Source organism: Lissotriton helveticus, chromosome 9 (genome assembly GCF_964261635.1).
Source record: "Lissotriton helveticus chromosome 9, aLisHel1.1, whole genome shotgun sequence".
Lineage (NCBI taxonomy): Eukaryota > Metazoa > Chordata > Amphibia > Caudata > Salamandridae > Lissotriton > Lissotriton helveticus.
Genome location: NC_136070.1, coordinates 55423974 through 55445187, shown reverse-complemented (window position 1 = coordinate 55445187; position 21214 = coordinate 55423974). Strand labels below are relative to the sequence as shown.

Here is a 21214-nt window from a genome sequence, read left to right as displayed (position 1 = left end):
ACTTCAAATGTTCTGCTCGCCATATGATTGTGCTTGTTCCTATGTTATTGTGCAGAATCCTGGCGGTACCAGTTCTAGATCTGCCAAGACCCAGTCATTTCTGACCATTCCAGCGAGATCCACTCCGGAAGCGCCTCATGGGGAACCAGTGGCATGCAGAAGGCCATCCCGGCAGGCAGTTAAATGACCTTCCTCACTGTCGGTGGTTATCATGGCTTGTGCATCTCTTGCCACAGTCAAATTTGTAGTTTCTCCTAAAATATTTTGTACCTTTTGTAGCTGCGGATGGAATTTTGGTTCAGACGGTAGAGCAGACGTCTGGGTTGCTTAGTCTGAGCCTGGCATTGATGAAAAGTCTTCATCTTTACCAGTAAGTACCAGAGCTGTGGATTCACGTTTCAGGCTTAAAGGCCTCCAAAAACAGTCATTTCTGGACACCTCGAGAGCGGACTAGATCCTGCTAGGGAGCAGAACGAGCTAATAATGGTTGCCACGTACCACGATTTGTAGGTCCTGCCGATGACCTGCATGCATTAGTATGTGGACTTATGCATCCTGGAGGTCAAGGGGCCCATGAAGAAGCCCTCTTGTGGTAACAGTATGACATCTTAGAATGTCATCCTCTTTCAATATAGAATTGGAGCATGTCTGTTGGTCCACATGAGATCCAAAATCCGTCAAAGTGTTCGATCCTTTTTTTTTAAATGAGAAAATAGACGGCGTAGAACACAGCTTGCCTCTCTGAAAAAGGCACTTGTTTAATGCTGGCATTGCACAATAATGACGAGACATCCTCCCATAAGCGAGGGAAATTATCCTGGTTGGTGTTAAATTTGCATGTGGGTGGTGACGTGGTAGCTGCTCGCACTCAATTCTGAGGATGCCTTGATGGTCACTAGCACCCACTTATCTGAGGTTATTTTTTCCCATTTAGGGGGGAAAAACTAAAATTTTCCCAGAATCAGTCTTGTGTGATCAAAGAGACCCCGAGCTTCATGGGATCAGGACCTCAGGGACCGGAGAGCCAAATTCCGCGTCACCTGGGCTGTGACTCTCTATACTCCGGGTGCCCTAACCGAATATCTGAATCCGCCCCTCCCAAACCATGCAAAGTATACACAGACGAGAATTACACTTTGATCCTATTCCCCTAAGGTTCTATTGACATGGTTGCAAGGATGGTGAAGGTGACAGGTGATGTAGATGGTGGGGACAAACGGAAGAGTCCTTAATACGTGTGATCTGCATCTGCGAAACTCTAAAACCACTGAAGTGCCATTGGCTTCGGCTGAGTTTTCAAACTTTCCATTCGAGGACATGTTGGACCGCTGTCTTAACTTGCTGAAAAGGAGAATCATGTCAGCAATCCAGGTGTTTTCTTAAATTTATGGAACCAGGGATTGGTAATGTACAATGTTTATGATTGCTTTTACTTTGGTAGCCATTATTGCACAAAGCACCTTGACCTCTAAGGCCGCACGCTACCGGCTTGGATTACTTTTGACCAGTTGGTGTCAAACTGTTGAATCAGAATAAGGATAATGTCCAGATCGCGGACTGGCTACAACCTGTTTAAAAAGAGAATCATACCAGCTGGAAAATGTGTGTGTGCCGCAACTGGTCATTTTGAAATGCGTATGATTGTTTTTATATAAGTCAGTCGATGTTTATTTCCACTGAGCTCTTTGATTCCTAGGGCCATACCCAATCTAGCATGGAGTACTTTTAGTTAGCGGTCCCCATGGCTAATGTTCCGAGTGAGGCTAAGGTGGAAGGGATATGTCGTACTTTTTGGGATGGAGCATTTGCGGCTCCAAAGGGGACTTCAAACTTGATACCCTTTTCCTTCCCTTCTCAAAACAGTGTTTTATCCATGTTTTGTTATTTTTATATTTCTCCAGATGTAGAGATTTTGATTAATCGAGTTGAGATGTCATTATTTTATTTAATCAAGGAGAAGGGTATTGAAATGATTGCCTTGTAATGAAGGAACCTCAGTTTGGAGATCCCCTGACTTAGAATTCTCTATGTCCCAAAAGGCACGTTTGATATTGCTGTACTTGTGGTCACTGCTGTTGTTGCTGAATGTTTGATGGCCCTGGTTTGGCGGCCTTTGTTCTGTGGCTGAACATGTCCACTGTGGTCCATATAGGGGCAGTTCTTGTTCATGGCCTCCATTGACTCTGCCAGTTTTTCTCTCAGTTCACGCCAATCTTTGGACAAAAGAGATGTTCTTCCTTGATAGACTTATTTAAGACATGCATGCATTTTAACTTCAGGGTGAAACCTCATACTAAGGCATACATGGCGGTGCAGCAGGATTTTTTTCAGGCAGCGACTACATTTTTCAACTGCATTGAATGCACAGCTAATGCTTGCTTTGGCCTTGCCTTCTTGCATAATTTCCTGTATCTTTTTCTGATATGTCCCTAAAAGGTGTTGAAAGATCTTTCGTAGCTTCTCCAAGTTAAATCTTCCATAATGTTGTAGCTAGGTCTGGAAATTGGCCTTCTAGCCGCACCTGTGGCAATTCTACATCACATTGTATTTGTGATCTTTTTAGGTCGAGCCTACCAGAAAGAGCAAACTGTCTGGTTGTGAAAGCTGTTGTGAGCTTACAGTGAGCTTAAAGCCCACCCATTGCATGCTATTGATTGACTTTGGTGTCACTCTCTTTCACTTGCTTCTTATTTCATGGCTTGCTTTGTCCATCTTGTGTTTGTTCCTCCCTTGGACCACACCCTCGTTATTTGTGTCTTTCCAATTATCAGTTTTAGGGAACTACTTTTTTCTTTCTGCTTAAGCAGTTCAGAGAGCGCATGTGTTTTCCAGCTGTCTACTTCTTATGCTGTTCTCCCTCGGTACTCGGTGTTTCTTTCATTCATCCATGTGCTTCAGTAGTAGCCCTTCCACTTTAGAAATGTTAGCACTTTTGGGCTAATTCACTTTGTGGATTGTTTTTTACTGATCTATCTCAGAATGTTAAATAAAATAAAAATCGAGTGTGCATCTCATGCATGCATCATGACACATACACGTGTCACCGTTGCATAATGGTGCCTTTTTTTTTTCGTTTTTGCTGTATTGCATCACCATTGTTGCCAATTCTGTACAGCATGAACAAAAGAGACTGGTGAAGCCAATAGGTCTCAAAGGTGACATCTATTTTGGTTTTGCCAATGCTTGTATATCCAGGGAGGGAGGGAGGCACCCATAGGCTGTGACCTGAGTAGTATCTAAGACCATAGAACTGACTCCCACAGACTCCCACAAACATACCTGTGGCCTTTAGGTTCAGCTTTCTGTTTTCTTTCTACACCGCCAGTCTTATCTGATGCAGCCAAGGTATCTTTTACCGCCCTTAGCACGGGCTTCCACTCGGCAGATAGTGGTTGGCTCTTTCACTTCTGCTTGCAGTTTCCATTAGACCGACATCTTCCTCTTTTTCTACCTGCAGAGTTACATTGTGATGAAAAGCAGTGCATTGCATCGCCTCATGATACACAGATGTTTCTCCTGCTGCTGAAGGTCACATTGGGGATGACTCAATCCTTACCCAAGTGGGGAATCCACCTGGTACTTTTTCTGAGCATCACCCTCTTACCTGCCCTTTTACTTTACTCGTTTCTGGGTTCCCTCATCTTGGTCTCTGTCAGTGGATAGGGCCATATGTCGTGAAGGTGGTGACATATCCCTCAATCCTCTAGAAGTAGAAGAAGGTACAGCATCTTCTCGGGAACGCTTTTTGGTGAAATTGCCGCCTTAGGAATATTTTTATCACAAATGTTTAAAGAACAAAAAAATCCCTAAAAAAAAACATAAACTTGGCTTTTTGTATGGGGCAAGGATTGGCGTGCACTTGCCATACAAACTTCAAACCTGGTGAGCCAAGACGCGGACAGAAGCATCTGAAGAGCAGATGATACAGAAGAAATGGCGGCTTCTATCTTCTGTAGCATCCATTTGAAGATGGTTTTGTCAGTGCTTGCGCCCGAGTGCTACAGGGCTCCTTGCAGACTCGTTTTAGTTGTATAAAAGTCCCTCATGCATTCCAGAAGGGGCGGAAGGACACACCCACACAGCCAATAGAAAAATAGTGAAGCTAAAATATTGCAGTGTATTGATCTAAGATGTGATTGACAATGTCTCAAGCTAATGGCTGAAGAAGTAAACAGGCCTTACCCAAAACCCCTTAACCCCTTGGCCGCGGCGGTAATTCTGCCGGGGCGCTAGGGGGGGGGGGGCGCACGGCGCCGCCATGCTCGTGATGGAACCACTCCGTCACGAGCCGCGGTGGCGCTGTGCTTGTGACGGAATGGTTCCCTCATGGCCCCGCCCGCCTAATAGAACTCTTAGTGCAGGCGCGAAATCAGCGCCACGCAGGCTCGGCGGCCGGGCCGTGACGGAACCATTCCGTCACCAGCACAGCACCACCCTGGCTTGTGACGGAATGGTTTCGTCACGAGCATGCAAGGGGTTAAATTTAGTATAGAATACAATATGTTTGCTATGAATGATGCAAGCCCTATAGAACTCAAACCTAAAAAAAGAAGTGCCTGCCCACCAGGTGGGGTCACTGGGGTAGTCGGGCATTTCCAGCCAAGGCCAGCAGGCTGGACAATTGAAAGAAGTGAACATTTTTGGATGTTATACGTGGTCTTTTGAATGACTGATTTAATGAAAAGGTGTAATCTCATGGCAGGTACTGGATGACCGAGTTTTGGCTCATGTTCAAAACGGACGCTCCTCTGAGAGAGACGATGGAGAAATTCAAGGACCTGGTGAAGGCTCGTGACGAGGCGATGAGCCAACACCTTATTGACACCTCCCAAATGTAAGTTTGTTATATTGCTCTTTACATAAGCAGTGGCCACACCTGCTGCTACCTTTCCAATTTATTCTGTCTCCTGTTCACATCTGTCTCCTGGGGTCCAAAGGGGAGACTTCAGTAAAAAGTGGGAAATACAGAGCTAAACTTCTTGTAATTCTTATTTTCATATCATGAAATTTCTTTTTTTCTGGTCTTTTTCTTGTACTTTTGCTGTATCTTGTGCTGGAACACCTTGTGGGTGTGGCCTCCCTGGTTCTTATGGTGAAGAAGGGGAAAGGGGGCTAACAATACAATACAAATGTCACCATATTATATATGAAAATAAAGGATGCCGATTCAGATTTCTATTTTGACATACTGGAGCTGGATGGTGCTGTTGGGAGTAAGGCATAGTTTGAAGGTGTTGGGAGTTAGCGTTTTTTGGGGTCTGATGGTTTGGGGCTTTACGAGATGTGGGTATGATACACATGTTCACATGTATGAGGGGTGTCTTGTGCTCTCATTATTTTCTGTGTGTTCGCTCACAAGCCCCTTGTTTATTTATTGATTTATTTATAAAGTTTTGTATAGGCTGTTTAAACATTTCTCATATGTATGTTGTGGGGGCCAGCCTCAATGTTATGCATATTTAGTGTCTGTTTGGGTGTCTCCCATTTTCAGCCTCTTGCATATTAGTCAACAACTAGTATCCAGGAATTCAGGTTCAGTATCTATTCAAAAAGATGTGTAATGACTCACATCACACACAGACACAAGCTAATATGTGTTGATTGCATGTTCAGTCCAGTCTGGAACATTAAAACCCCCTCGTGCAGCAAAAATCAAAAGGAAAAACAACAGTTTTCTGTATACACTTGAAGTTTGAGATTAGAAGAAATAATGTGTGGTGATCAAGGGCATTTTATAGTCCTTTGTGCATTGCAAGGCAAGCATTTCAAAGGAAGCGGAAGGATACACCAAAATAGCCAATAGCATGAGGTGAGAGAGTAATACTCCTCTGGGTCCGGCCAAAGCCCACTCTATGTATAGTTTAAAGAACTGATAACAGTAACTCGTGCAGGCAGCTGCACAGTCAAACAAGACCTAACACAGAGGTTTCAGAGCTTACCAGAAACTGAAACCTGGGGTTTGACAAGAGAGCCCAGGTGCACTTGAAAAGCAGCAAAACAATTAAGCAACGTTAAGCCCCGTTTGCCCTCTGGTTCACCTCGCTGCCATCTACTAAATAGGGTGAACAGCAAAACACACAAGATGATGGACGGAATGTTGCACATTGGCAAAACATTCTCCCCCAGTCATAGATCTGGGTTTAATCCATCGTTATTTTGCTCACCAAGCCACCCCAGTTCAGACATGGCCATATGCAAATCAGTCTTCACCCTGTGCCTCATGGGAACAGTCCAGCCCGAACTGCCAAGCCATGTCTTCCCTGGACCGGAATCAAGCATCCTAGGACCAGTTTCTGGCTATCAGCCGTCTTCAGCCAGGATAGCTTGACTCCAGTGGCGTAGAGAGCATGGGACCCACGTCTGGGCACACCCCTCCCACATAGGGTGAACAGAAAAACAAACAAGTTATGTTTAAAATGAAGTTTGCTTTTAATGTATAGACAGAAGAGAGATCCATATGTGTGATCCGACCGTCAGCCATGCCACGTTGCGCTCTGTTTCTATGCACCCAGCCTGCACTGATAGACTGCGGTAGGTTATGTAAAGTAAAGGACATTTCGAAAAAAAACATTCTGCTGTAAAGTATTTCTTCAGGGTAGCGGTGCCTGCTCTGTTGTCATGAAGTCCGTTTCTTGCTGCAGCAGGGGTGGGGGCGTAGAGACAGGGCACAGAGTGCACGCTTTGCACAGAGGATGCACACACTGGTGCACACGACCCAACGTGTGACCAGACCCAGTATGATGACGTAGGTTAAACGCCCAAATGTACCCTGCAGGCTGGCTCACGCCCCCAATGTTATGTTTTGGGTTCATAATCCGCCCCTGGCGTAAGGGGCGTGTAGTGTGGAAGTCATGTGACCGCCGATAATAAAGAAAGGCTCCGCACGCACGTACGCCATTCTGAGACGGGCGCACGGAGAGCCAGCAAGTTATTTCCCGTGTCTGCATCCTTTATTCCTAGGGCCACGTGTCAGGCCTAGTGCCGATTAGCTAAGTTGGTCCAACCTGTCTGAAGGACACAACAATTGGCGACGAGGGTGGCTGCTGGATCCTCGCTGGGTGAGAGTACCTGCCTCCTGCCCCGTGTGGCGGCCGCGAGCCTGTCCCTCGGCTCGTGGTGCTCGTGCCGTGCGGCGGACCCCACCTCCGCGCAAGCGCGCCTGGGAGGATGGCGACGATTCCGCCCATCGAACCCTTTGTGGTGGAGGGGGCGCCCTCAGCGCTCGCTCCCAAATGGAAGGAGTGGGTGGATAGACTACTAGTGTTCTTTGAAGCTACGAAGACGCACAAGGAACAGAAACGGGCCATGGTGTTACATCTCGGCGGCAAGGACATACACTCCATTGCTCGGACCCTCCCGGAGGCGACCCCCAGAACTCATCACACGCTGATTAATGCCCTCAATGCCCATTTTGAGCCCATGGCCAATCAAGATTATGAACGATTTGTGTTTAGACAAGCGCGCCAGCTGCCCGAGGAATCGCTGGACACATATCACACCAGGCTCAAAAGGTTGGCGCTCACGTGTGGGTTTCAAGATACCACTGAGGAAATTCGGGGGCAAATCATACAGGGATGTGCGTCGGCCAAACTAAGGGAACGGATTCTGGAGGAGTCTGGCAAGCCGCTGGCGGACATCCTAACTCTTGGCCGCACGAAAGAACTCTCCAAAGCTAGGGCTGCGCACATGGAAGCTGCGTTGCAGGCATCGGTCAAAGTGGAACCGGTCAACAAGATAGACACACACGCCCACCAAGTGGCCCAAGAGACCGCCCATTCAGGGTGGAGCGTCGGGACAGTCATGTGGGTATTGTGGAGGTCCGCGACACCAGATGGCAGAATGCCCAGCACGGGGCAAGCGGTGTTCGGGATGTGGCCGGCAGAATCACTTTGAAAAGGTGTGCCGATCGAAGAACTTCCGTAAACCACGCCCCGCTGTGCAGGCCATAGTGGAGGGGGAACAGAGTCACAGTGACATGGATGATGACGAAGAAGAAGAACGGTCGGTGCACAAGGTGCACATGATTGGCACCGCTGCCCGCCGCACCAGGCCCCTGCCCCAATGCGCCATACAGGTAGCGGACCAAGATCTTATAGCCGTGGTGGACACGGGCGCATCCATAAACTTGATGAGTGTTTCCCTCTACAGGACCATGACCACGCCTCCAGCACTGCGTCCCACCCCCATCACTGTCTTCGCGTATGGGCAAGACACCCCCCTCGAGATTAGAGGAAAGTTCAAAGCGGTAATCCGCCATGGGAACAAGACGATCAAAACCAATGTCTTCGTGTCAGAAGAAGGCCAAGGCATGCTGCTGAGTTGCAAAGCGGCTGAAGACCTGGGAGTGGTGACATTCGCCTTCGGGGTCCATGAGGAATCTGTCCAACATCTCCTCATGGAGTACCCGGACCTTTTCGAGGGCATTGGCAAGTTCAAAGGCCGAGAAATTCATCTGCACATTGACCCAACGGTGCAGCCGGTGGCTCTGCGACACCGCCGCATTGCGTTCCATCTACGGCCGCTGGTGGAAGAAGAACTGCACAAACTGGAAGCGGCAGGCATAATCGAAAAAGTTTCGGGTCCCACCCCATGGGTTTCGCCCATCGTGGTCACCCGGAAACCGAAGCAACCCGGAGCGGTCAGGATATGCGTGGACATGCGCCTCCCGAATGCTGCCATAAAACGGGAGCGCCACATCACGCCCACCATAGATGACCTCATCGGAGAGATGGCAGGTGCCCGTTGGTTTTCCAAGCTGGACTTGCGGTCAGGGTACCACCAGTTGGTGTTGGACATGGAGTCGCGCAACATCACTACTTTCTCCACTCACATCGGCCTTCGAAGATACACTCGCCTCAGCTTCGGAATCTCCAGTGCAGCGGAGGTGTTCCAGAATGTCATCCAGGAGCTAATCGCTGGAATACCTGGAGTGATAAATGTCAGTGATGACATAATGATACATGCCCGCACCATCCCGGAGCACAATCAAAGGCTGGCCCAAGTGTTTCGGAGACTCAAAGACGCAGGACTAACGCTCCACCGAGAAAAGTGTGAATTCCTGCGGGACCGGCTAGGGTTTTTTGGTTACGTCTTCTCAGCCGAGGGCGTCAACCCGGACCCGGATAAGGTGAAGGACATTAAAGATGCGCCACCCCCGCAGACCGTTACTGAAGTCCGGAGTTTCCTGGGCATGGTCAACTATTGTGGCCGGTTCATCAGAGACTTGGCTAACCTCACGCTCCCCCTGCGGGACCTCACCAAAGACTCCACTCCCTGGCACTGGGGGCCTGAGCAAGAGAAAGCTTTCCGAGACATCAAAGAGTCTCTGTCCAACAACACCACTCTCGCTTTCTTTGATCCCCGCAACTTCACGCTTATTGCTGTGGATGCGGGGCCTGCTGGACTGGGAGCGGTTCTCATGCAAAGGAAGAGAGACGACATCGACTGGACGCCTGTTGCTTTTGCGAGCAGATCTCTCACGGACACGGAACAGAGGTACTCGCAGATTGAGAAGGAAGCGATTGCCATTCATTGGGGGTGCCGACATTTTCACCTCTACATATATGGCAAGCCATTCACTGTGGTGACCGATCACAAACCCCTGCTGTCCCTGTTTGCGGGAACCTCATCCAAACCCCCGCCTCGCATAGAAAAGTGGCTGCTTCAACTGCAGGAGTACAACTGTACAATCGAGTATCAGCCCGGAGCCAAGAACCCGGCAGATTATCTGTCCCGACATCCCAGACCAGCCACGGCTGAGGAGATGGAGGAAGCTGAAGAAACAGAGGCCTATGTCAGGTGGGTGGTGGCGCGATCTTGCCCTCGTCCCATCTCTCTCAGCGACATTGTGAGTGTCACAGCGCAGGACGCCTGCCTCCAGAGGGCCAAAGAACTTGTTCACACGACTAACTGGAATCGGGCCAAGGAGGGGTGGAAGATGCTCACGCCCGAAGCTCAGAAAATAATGGAGAGTCTGTACCATGTCCGAGAGGAGCTCAATGAAGATGAGGCCGGATGCCTTCTGCGGGGGCATCGCTTGGTGATACCCTCAGCCCTCACTGATCAAGTCATACAGTTAGCGCACGTAGGTCACCAAGGCATGGTTAAAACCAAGGCACGCTTACGGACAAAGGTGTGGTTTCCTCTGATGGATGACATGGTGGAGCAGGTGGTGAGGGCATGCGCTGCGTGTCAGGTGACGGGGGAAGCTCCTCGGGAAGCCCCGATTACCGTGGAACCTCGTCCACAACAGCCATGGGACAAGGTCAGCATGGACTTTGGCAGTCTCCCGGATGGGAACTACACGCTGGTCATGATTGATGACCATTCCAAGTATCCGGAAGTGGAAATAATAGCCAGCACCAGCGCAGAGTGTGTGATCCCGAAGGTAGAGAAGATTATTGCCACCCATGGAGCTATGTGCGAAATCCGCACAGACAATGGACCCCCATTTCAAGGACAGGAATTGGCCACCTATCTGTCATCTCTGGGCATTCGGCATCGACGCATCACTCCCCGATGGCCACAAGCGAATGGGGAAGCGGAACGCTTCATGAGGACCCTTAATAAAGTGATTCGCATTGCTCATGACAAAGGACAGTCCGTGGAGATGGCCATTTTCACGTTTCTTCGCAGCTACCGACAAACCCCCCATTCAACTACCGGGATAGCCCCGGCGCATCTCCTGATGGGCCGGATTGTACCTGATTCCATTCCTCACCACCCTCAATGGGCCCCTGCCCCCGTGAATGAAGAAATAATTGCCCGCAAGCGAGAGACTGCATTTGCTAAAATCAGCCACAAGAGAAGAGCCATGGTGACACAATTCAGCAGAGGAGATGTGGTGCTTCTCCGTAACAGGGTGACGAGTGGAAAGTTTCGTTTGAATTATGAGAGAAGACCCTGGCGAGTGGTTGGTGTTAAAGGAACACGCATCACTGTGGTCCGCGGAAGGGAGACTGTAACCAGGAATGTGTCGCACTTTAAACATTTCCATGGGGGTTTGCGCGCCTTGGATTCACCACCTCTGGTAACAGAAACTGAAACTGCCCAGGACTTGCCAGGCAGGGAGCCGACGCCCAGTCTCGAGATCACACAGAGTAGCACTCCGAGGGCGGTGATCAAGGAAACAGAAGGCGGTGCGGAGGCCCAGGAAGGGGTGTCAGATCCGGAGGAGCCCGACATGGAGGCGCCTGAGACCGGCTCCGCCCCAGAGACAGACTGTTCAAGCCAGAGGGGCGTGGATCAAAGGCTGAGACGTAACCCGACGCCTTCCTGTCGACTACGCGATTATCTCACGTAAGACTGTTCTATGTATCGGAGTTAAATACAATGTTCCGTAATGTGTCCTACGGGTTGGGAGCAGTTTTTGAAAGTGAACTTGAAGTCTATGAAGATTAGTACAATAGACTACCCCTCACGACGGAAGGGTGCAGCTGTCTGAGAATTATGTTTTGAGTTTTTCTTGTTTTAGGAGGAATGTTATGTTTTGGGTTCATAATCCGCCCCTGGCGTAAGGGGCGTGTAGTGTGGAAGTCATGTGACCGCCGATAATAAAGAAAGGCTCCGCACGCACGTACGCCATTCTGAGACGGGCGCACGGAGAGCCAGCAAGTTATTTCCCGTGTCTGCATCCTTTATTCCTAGGGCCACGTGTCAGGCCTAGTGCCGATTAGCTAAGTTGGTCCAACCTGTCTGAAGGACACAACACCCATGAATGAAGGGCTAGTGAACTCTGGACTGGAGGCGCCTGGACCCAACTTGCCAGTCCTTGCGAGAGATGGGTAAGTGCCTAAGGCCATGCCGGAAGTGGGTATGCATTGCAGTGGAGATGCAGTGCACCAGCACTATGATTTCAGAGCAGAACAGTGCCTGACGTCCCAATGGGGCCTTGAAATCCTCGAGGCGCCTGAGGTGAGGGCGAATGCGCAGAAAACACTTGTGCAACGATGACACCTAGCGGCTGGCCAGAGTGTTACAGTGGATGGAAGGTTAACGTACTAATGTAGTCTGGCGTAGAACCATATTGGCCACCATAGAACAACTGTATTAAACAGTGACACGAAAGTTAGTTATTAATATAGCGCCAAAAGCATAAACCATAGAGCGAGCACAACTGAGTTAGATTATAGCATCGCCCCTGCATGTACTGCCGGAGTGAGCAAAGAAACAACTCATGGGCGTGCTAGTCGGTGACCCCAGAAGGAGATTACGTTAGCATTCCATTCGTCTATTTGTTTGTTTTCTGAGAGAGGGGCCCCAAGGTAGACGACGGGTCTGCACACGTGTGAGTACATTAGCTCGCTGTGCCATAAGACTCCAGCGCCACCTGTCGGGTTGCTCCCCTGCAGAAAGGGTCTGGAAGTTTGAGATGCACGGTGCCTATTGGAGGAGACCAACGCTGATATTTACATATGCTTGGCTCCTGCCAATCATGCCACAGTGAATAAAAACAAGCATTTGCAATGCAATCGGTCTCGCCTGTGGGACCTTATATGTATTTAGCTATGCAGCACATTAGCCAGGGCTCGAGTCGGGGTACCACGCTGGTGTACGGCGTCCCCCACTTATTTTTTGAGGACTTGTGCCCTGACATTAGCCTGGGTGCTGAAACATCTACTGTTCTTTAACATGGAGGGAAAGTAAGCACCAAACTGTGTGACACGCCAAGTATGGAAACCATTGGAGAGAAATATTGCCTTTCAGCATAGTCCAAAGCTCTGTTTTTAATATAAAATCAGGGCCTTCGGTGGTCATATCACTGAGAATACAAATTTGGAAAATATATTATTGTCTACAGGTGCTCGTGGAAGACAATTTCTATGGACTGGAATCTAGAAAATGCTAAAGTGATTCTGGTATTTTACTGACCTCTGCTTGTCGTTTTCTATCAAGAAAGTTAAATAGAGGCAGTTGCCGGAAAAATAAAAAAAAGAAAGTCCCTCAGCAGAAAGCAACTCTGATATTTTACTGACCTCTACTGGTCGTTTATCTACCAATACAGTTAAATAGAGGCAGTTGAACAGAAACAAAAGTCCCTAAGGGGAAGCAGACAAGTCCTAGGGCTGATCTCCAAAGCCCACAAAGTACATACACATATAAGTATATACTAAAGCAAATGCCAGATGTCTCAAATGCTCGACCTAAAAAGATGGATTGGAATGATTGCCAGAGTAATTATCAATGACTGAGGCTAATTCAACCCTTTTTAGTGTTGTTAATAATGAGTGAGCCATGCTTAATGAAGAGAGTGATTTCTGCTTCCCTAATAACCCTGCCCTGACCCCTGAAGTTCTACTGATCATTTTCCTACTTGGACCACAAATCGACTGACTAACTCTCAGAGCTCTATAATGCATTAATACCCAAAGTGAGTCTCTAGGTGCTACTGACGGGTGTTGCTGACCATTGTTTTGATTATTGCCATGGTAACCTTCTCATTGTCCCTGCTCCCGCCTCTTGTCTTGCAGCACGTCCCGTGATTGGCCGTGGAAGCTGACGCAGCGGGTGAAGTCGAACAAAAGCAAGAAGCGCAAAGTGTCCCTGCTCTTCGACCACCTGGAGCCGGAAGAGCTGGCCGAGCACCTCACCTACCTGGAGTTCAAGTCCTTCCGGAGGATTGCCGTGAGTGAATGGCCGTCCTTGTAGACTCGTGCCTGGGCAGCAGCCCGGGGCTAGGTCTTACAGATTGAGATGTGTTGAACCAGGCAAGCAGGATCCTCTGGAGAGGCACTGGAAGTCCTAGGTCCTTGTAGCAGCTTTACTCCTGGGTGACAGACCAGGGTCTGGTCTTGTAGCTTGATGTGGCCCCTATGGCAGCTTTATTCCTGGGCGGCAGCTTCTTCCGGAGAGGCCCCTATGGCAGCTTTACTCCTGGGCGGCAGCTTCTTCCGGAGAGGCCCCTGTGGCAGCTTTACTCCTGGGTGGCAGCCACGGGCCAGGTCTTGTGGCTTGAGGTTTGTTAAGTCAGGCAAGCAGGTTGTTCTGGAGAGGCAATGGATGCACGAGGCCCCTACGGCAGCTTTACTCCTGGGTGGCAGCCTCTTCTGGAGAGGCCCCTGTGGCAGCTTCACTCCTGGGTGGCAGCTTCTTCTGGATAGGCCCCTGTGGCAGCTTCACTCCTGGGTGGCAGCTTCTTCTGGATAGGCCCCTGTGGCAGCTTCACTCCTGGGTGGCAGCTTCTTCCGGAGAGGCCCCTATGGCAGTTATTACCCCTAGGTGGCAGCTTCTTCTGGAGAGGCCCCTGTGGCAGCTTTACTCCTGGGTGGCAGCTTCTTCTGGATAGGCCCCTGTGGCAGCTTCACTCCTGGGTGGCAGCTTCTTCCGGAGAGGCCGCTATGGCAGTTATTACTCCTTTGTGGCAGCTTCTTCCGGATAGGCCCCTGTGGCAGCTTTACTCCTGGGTGGCAGCTTCTTCCGGAGAGGCCCCTATGGCAGTTATTACCCCTAGGTGGCAGCTTCTTCTGGAGAGGCCCCTGTGGCAGCTTTACTCCTGGGTGGCAGCTTCTTCTGGAGAGGCACAGGAAGCTCGAGGCCCCGGTGGCAGCTTTACCCCTGGGTGGCAGATTCTTCTGGAGAGGCCCCTGTGGCCACTTTACCCCTGGCTGGCAGATTCTTCTGGAGAGGCCCCTATGGCAGATGTACCCCTGGGGGGCAGATTCTTCTGGAGAGGCCCCTATGGCAGCTTTTCCCCTGGGTGCAGATTCTTCTGGAGAGGCCCCTATGGCAGCTTTACTCCTGGGTGGCAGCTTCTTCTGGAGAGGCCCCTATGGCAGCTTTACCCCTGGGTGGCAGCTTCTTCTGGAGAGGCTCCTATGGCAGCTTTACTCCTGTGTGGCAGCTTCTTCTGGAGAGGCCCCTATGGCAGCTTTACTCCTGGGTGGCAGCTTCTTCTGGAGAGGCCCCTATGGCAGCTTTACCCCTGGGTGGCAGCTTCTTCTGGAGAGGCTCCTATGGCAGCTTTACTCCTGTGTGGCAGCTTCTTCTGGAGAGGCTCCTATGGCAGCTTTACCCTTGGGTGGCAGCTTCTTCTGGAGAGGCTCCTATGGCAGCTTTTTCCCTGGGTGCAGATTCTTCTGGAGAGGCTCCTATGGCAGCTTTACTCCTGTGTGGCAGCTTCTTCTGGAGAGGCTCCTATGGCAGCTTTACTCCTGTGTGGCAGCTTCTTCTGGAGAGGCTCCTATGGCAGCTTTACCCCTGGGTGCAGATTCTTCTGGAGAGGCCCCTATGGCAGCTTTACTCCTGTGTGGCAGCTTCTTCTGGAGAGGCTCCTATGGCAGCTTTACTCCTGTGTGGCAGCTTCTTCTGGAGAGGCCCCTATGGCAGCTTTACTCCTGGGCGGCAGCTTCTTCTGGAGAGGCTCCTATGGCAGCTTTACTCCTGTGTGGCAGCTTCTTCTGGAGAGGCTCCTATGGCAGCTTTACTCCTGGGTGGCAGCTTCTTCTGGAGAGGCTCCTATGGCAGCTTTACTCCTGTGTGGCAGCTTCTTCTGGAGAGGCCCCTATGGCAGCTTTACTCCTGGGCGGCAGCTTCTTCTGGAGAGGCTCCTATGGCAGCTTTACTCCTGTGTGGCAGCTTCTTCTGGAGAGGCTCCTATGGCAGCTTTACTCCTGTGTGGCAGCTTCTTCTGGAGAGGCTCCTATGGCAGCTTTACTCCTGGGCGGCAGCTTCTTCTGGAGAGGCTCCTATGGCAGCTTTACTCCTGTGTGGCAGCTTCTTCTGGAGAGGCTCCTATGGCAGCTTTACTCCTGGGTGGCAGCTTCTTCTGGAGAGGCCCCTATGGCAGCTTTACTCCTGTGTGGCAGCTTCTTCTGGAGAGGCTCCTATGGCAGCTTTACTCCTGTGTGGCAGCTTCTTCTGGAGAGGCCCCTATGGCAGCTTTACTCCTGTGTGGCAGCTTCTTCTGGAGAGGCCCCTATGGCAGCTTTACTCCTGTGTGGCATTCTGGCAGCCTGGGCTGATCAATCCTGGGTAGAGTTGACGCTTTTCTCATTTTCTAAACTCCATTTATATTAGGAAAGTAAATGTAAAACCTAGCACAAAAGAAAAATAATTACATTTGCAATATATTGTTTAAGGATTACAATTAAGCACAAGTATTAAAACTAGTAAGTTAAAGCCTAAAATGTGTATTTTTAAAGCGCACATTCACCCATTGGCTTCTCAGCACTTAATAGAACTTCATTGTTACCCAACTCCGTGGTACTCAGGAGGATGAAAGGCTGAGTAGACCCACCGGGCTTCAAAGCTGTCACCATGGGGTCAAATAAACACCCCTGCAGTCGATACATTAGCCATCTGAGCCGTCAGACCCGGGTAGCCAGCTGCTAATGCACAGGCTTGAGTGTCATTTTAGCACGACCCAAAATAATCGGACTTTATCTCAATAAATACGCACACAAAAAGACTGGGAGGAGAAGGGAAGGCAGACATCTTCAAAAGTAAAATAAACTCTGGAGGTGCAGATGAGACCCAAAATAACATAACATAACATGTATTTGTAAAGCGCAAGTTCACCCAGAAGGGTATCCATGCACTGAATAACACCTATAGCTTTTTTGTTACCTAACTCAATGGTTCTCATTTTATCGACCTCAGAAGGATGAAAGGCTGAGTGGGCCCACCAGGATTTGAACCTGTGACCATGAGGTCTAACACAAGGCCCTACAGTGGACTCATTAGTCCACTAAGCTACCGTACCCGGCATCTGATGTTTAATAAAGACATTTGCATGCATCAAGTTTCAAAAGCATTATTGATGTTAGTATTACTGTTATTTTCATCGATCTTAGCGTCATTTTGTTTAAATATTATCATTGTTATTATTATCGTTATTATTATCAATATTGTTAACCCCTTCGCCGTGGCCCAAATTCCGCGGGGGCGCTAGGGGGTGAGTGCAGCGCTTCTGTGCTCATGACGGAACCACGCCGTCATGAGCCACGGGCGGCGTGTGCTCATCACGGCGTGGTTCCGTCATGACCACGCCCGCTCACTAATTCGCTCGCACAGGCGGGGAATTAGCCCCGCGTGGGCGGAGCGGCAGCAGCATAACGGAACCACACCGTCTGGAGCACACGCCGCCCGTGGCTCATGACGGTGTGGTTCCGTCATGAGCACGCAAGGGGTTAATAATATTATTATTGCCATTGTTATTGTTATCATTAAGGATATTTTTAGGGTGGCTACCTCAAAAGGATTGCCTTTAAGCACAAGTCATCGATGCTCGTGCCAAAGGGGCTGAACTCGTTGTTTTGTTTGCTTCTGATCTGGATTAAAACAAGCCAGCGCTGACAAGTGGAACCTTCTGGTGGAGTTATAGGGGCAGATCTTATTGATGAGGATACGGGACGCTTAGCGCCTGATTACGATCTTGGCGGACAGGGTTACTCCGTCACAAACTTGACCGATATCCCGAACGCCAAATTACAATTCCATTACTTGTAATACTGCGGATCGGATATCCGATATGCTTATGGCAGAATATATAATCCGCCAATATCGTAATAAGACCCTTATGACCTGATTAAGATCTTGGCGGACGGGCGTCTGTCACAACGGTGATTGATATCCCATCCGCCGAAATCAAGTTTAAATACTTTATTCGACAACATTGTCATAAAAGCTTTCAACCCTATCTAAGCATAATAAATACTAATCTAGTAGTATAAAAAACATATTCAATAACATGCAATATTGCTTTGTTGGCGAATAAAAAAAAACTTTAAAATTTTAGGCATTAAAAGTATCATCACAGTCCAAAGGAAGTTCATGTAGTTCATGGGGGTTTTAAAGTGCGCGTGCGTATTATCCAAGCCCATCCCAGGAACTTGGCGACTGCAATTACAAGTTGAGGGGCACAGTTTGATTTCAGGACCCTGTAAGCCTCGAGACATCTCCTTGTGCCCAGGTTTTTGCATGCAGGTTTCAGCCATCTGCTCCTTGGGGCAGCGTATAATGGACATACGAATAAAAAGTGCAAAAGATCTTCTGCATGGGATTTGCAATAAAAGCATGTGCTGACGTTATCAGGGGACCATTTAACAGTGAAAGCATTCAGGGGTAGGGTGCCAACTCTAAACTGGAAAAACAATTTCCTATCTAAAGGCTTGGAGATCAAATCCCAGTACAATTCAAACATAGGGAGTGTTTTTATCTCTAAGAACTGGGATGTCAAGGCAGGGAATTGGCTGGAAACCAATACGGCATTATTTATCATTTCCCAGTATAGCTTTTTTAATGCATTCTTGGAAGGAAAGACATCTGGGTCGGTTTCAGACCACAAGTGTTCAAGGTGCAATTTTTGAAGTAGTTTCCTCACCTCTTTTAACCAAACTACTTTGTGAAAAGTGTCAGAATTGTCAACATCCAATAAGGCAGCAGCATAGTGGCTCAGTTCCGGAGTAGTTTTTATACGCCTCCAATATAGGAGGGGGCGGAGTCTAATCATGTCCTCAATCCTTTTCCTCCCCAAATCATACAGGAGAGGAATGGTGGGGGTACTCTGTGGGACTCCGATTAAGCCTCGCAGGAATTTATTTTCTGCCGCTGATAAAGCCTTCAAATTGGTGAAGCCCCAAAGTTCTGACCCGTAAAGACATGCACCCAGCACTTTCATGCCGTAAATTTCCAATGTTGGCTGTAATGGTTTTGAAAATGAAGTTTTATGCTTCTTTGTTATTGCCCCTGCCAACTGATTATATTTTAACATTACAAAGTCCATATGAGATCTCCAATTCATACAAGCGTTCATAGAGATGCCTAGATAGGTAAAGGCGTCAACTTCTTCTAAAAAGGCCCCATTGTAGACCATTTTCCCCTTGTATTTCTTAGAGGGATTCAGGTTCATAAATTTTGTTTTGGATGTATTTATTTCTAAGCCTCGGATCCGGCAGAATTCTCCAAAGGCGTTTAGTGACTTTTGTAGGCCGCTAGGAGTCCGCGAGACCAGCAAGGTGTCGTCCGCGAACATGAGTACTGGAACTCGCTTCCCATCCAGTAATGGAGCATCTGTCGGAGTTTGCTTCAGAAAGTCCACGATACCGTTTATGTAGAGGGAGAATAGCGTGGGAGCCAGGACACAGCCCTGCCTTACTCCTCTCTCCACAGGGAAGGTTTCCTTGATCTCCCCCTGGATTCCCCACCTTATCCGGGCGTAGTTGTTCTCGTGGAGTCTTACAAGCAAAGTTAGTAATTCCTGGCTTATTCCTAGATCCCTTAGAACACCCCAAAGTTTTTGACGGGGAACTAAATCAAAAGCGGCCTTCAGGTCAACAAAAACAGCGAGCAGGGGACCATTTAGCAGGGTGACGTTCTTCCAATATATAGTTAAAAAGTGAAACACTTGGTCAACAGAGCTGGTTAAAGGGCGAAATCCAGCTTGATAAGGCGAAAGAATGTCCTTGTCAACTATCCAGGCTTGTAACTTCTTTTGAACCAGCCTACCCATCAATTTTTGGGCGCAGTCGATAAGGCTGATTGGCCTGTAGTTGCTTGCTAGAGCCTTATCTCCTTTTTTGTAGACTGGAATGATTTCTGCTCCTTTCCACGTTGAGGGAATCTTCGCCCCCTGTGCGATAGCATTCCCAAGCCATACAAAATATTTGCACCAGCTGTCTCTGTCTAATAGGAAAACGTCAGCCGGTATACCATCAATGCCTGGTGCCCTGCCTCTGGTCACTCCATCCATTGCCTCATGTACATCTTTTAGTGTGAATGGTCCATTGGCATAGAAGACCCTTTCTGGGGGAAGAACTACCTGTTGTCCTATACTATCAGCGTATTGGGGTTTGAAGAAGTCAACCCAAGACTCTTTCGGGACGTGATTTTTTGGGCATTCCGCTACACCCCCTGAACCCCATTTTAATATGGCCCAGAACTCTTTCTGATGTTTGTCAGCACAAGCCTTCTTCAGTTCTAACCAGAAATTCTCATCCCATTGCTTTTTTGCCTTTACCTGAGTTTTTCTATATTCATCTCTGGCTTTCAAAACTCCCGTTTTAGACCTAAGAGCATTACTAAGGTTATGCCTTGCTACTCTACATGATTGGTCATACCAACCCTTTTTTATAGGTTGTCCATTTCCCTTCTTCTTCTTGCCAGCCTTCAAAAATAATTTCTGGAGGTTGGCAAAAAACTTTGGCTGTGACTCTTCAATTATCTTTATAAAATTTCCATCATTCATTAAAACCTGCAATCTGGCAACTTCATCAATAACTAGCCCCTCTAGGACCTGCCTATCCTCTGCATTGGCCACTAAAGTTGCCCATCTAACATGACGAACGTCGTTTGTTAAAACAACGTCTGAGGTCATAAGGTTCCTAGCTAAAATTTCTGTCATGATTTTTTGTTCAAGGTTGAACGTTAAGGACAGAGGGTTGTGATCACTCTCCAACCTGGATATGACCTGCATATCGATCACTTTGTTCCAGACTCTAATGTCTATCAGAATATAATCAATTCTACTGCTTGATCTAAGATTATCAAAGGTATGTCTACCGTGAGGATCAGAGGGAGTACGGCCATTTACTGCCCTCAATCCTCTGGATAGGCATAAACTTTTCACCTGAATAGCTACTTGTGACCATTTTTTAACCACTGCAATGTCCAACTGGGGGATACCCCATTTCGTATCTTCTTCGTAGGTCAAATCGTTGTCCTCACAGCCTAGAGGTTCAAATGTTGTGTTTAGGTCGCCTCCTACTAATATATTGTACTGAGTGGATAACTTCTCTAGGTCCGCATCTAGAGCAGCTATTATATCTGAGGGTATTCCCCCTAGAGTCCCCCTAGCATAGATGTTGTATATTGCCAGCTTGCAACCATCGTTGCAAGTAAGCAGGATAGAAAGTAGGTCTCTGTTTGGAATAAGATTTTGCTTAGTAGTACATTGCAGAGTTTGCCATAACCAGATGGTTAAGCCCCCTGAGGGGCGTCCCCTTAGATTCTTCTTCGCGGGCACATAAAAGTTCAAGAATCCCTGGCGGAATACAGGAGACACTGACCATGTCTCTTGTAACAATACAATGTCATAAGAATCTATAAAGTCGTACCATTCCGGGGTCACAGTTTTATTTTGGATACCTGCAATATTCCAAGAGATAATCTTGATGGGGCTTCCTCTTTCCATACTCCTCTTATTTAAGGGAGTAGTCAGGTTAGGGGAAGGTTCATCAGATAGGGACCTTACTTCAATCAATATAATACCTGGTTGAGC

General features: G+C 48.5%; 1 protein-coding gene across 4 annotated transcripts in view; it reads left to right on the top strand.

The window, feature by feature from the left end:
- Nucleotides 1-21214, top strand: part of RASGRP1 (RAS guanyl releasing protein 1) — a 350649-nt gene that overhangs the window by 274973 nt on the left and 54462 nt on the right. For all 4 annotated transcript variants that reach the window (XR_013600832.1, XR_013600831.1, XM_078659443.1 and 1 more), the window contains 2 exons: nt 4703-4834; nt 13470-13623. Coding sequence is in view for 2 of the 4 variants with exons in the window: in XM_078659443.1 (XP_078515569.1) it covers nt 4703-4834; nt 13470-13623 (286 nt within the window). In the remaining 2 variants the exon portion in view is untranslated. The remainder of the gene's footprint in view (nt 1-4702; nt 4835-13469; nt 13624-21214) is intronic.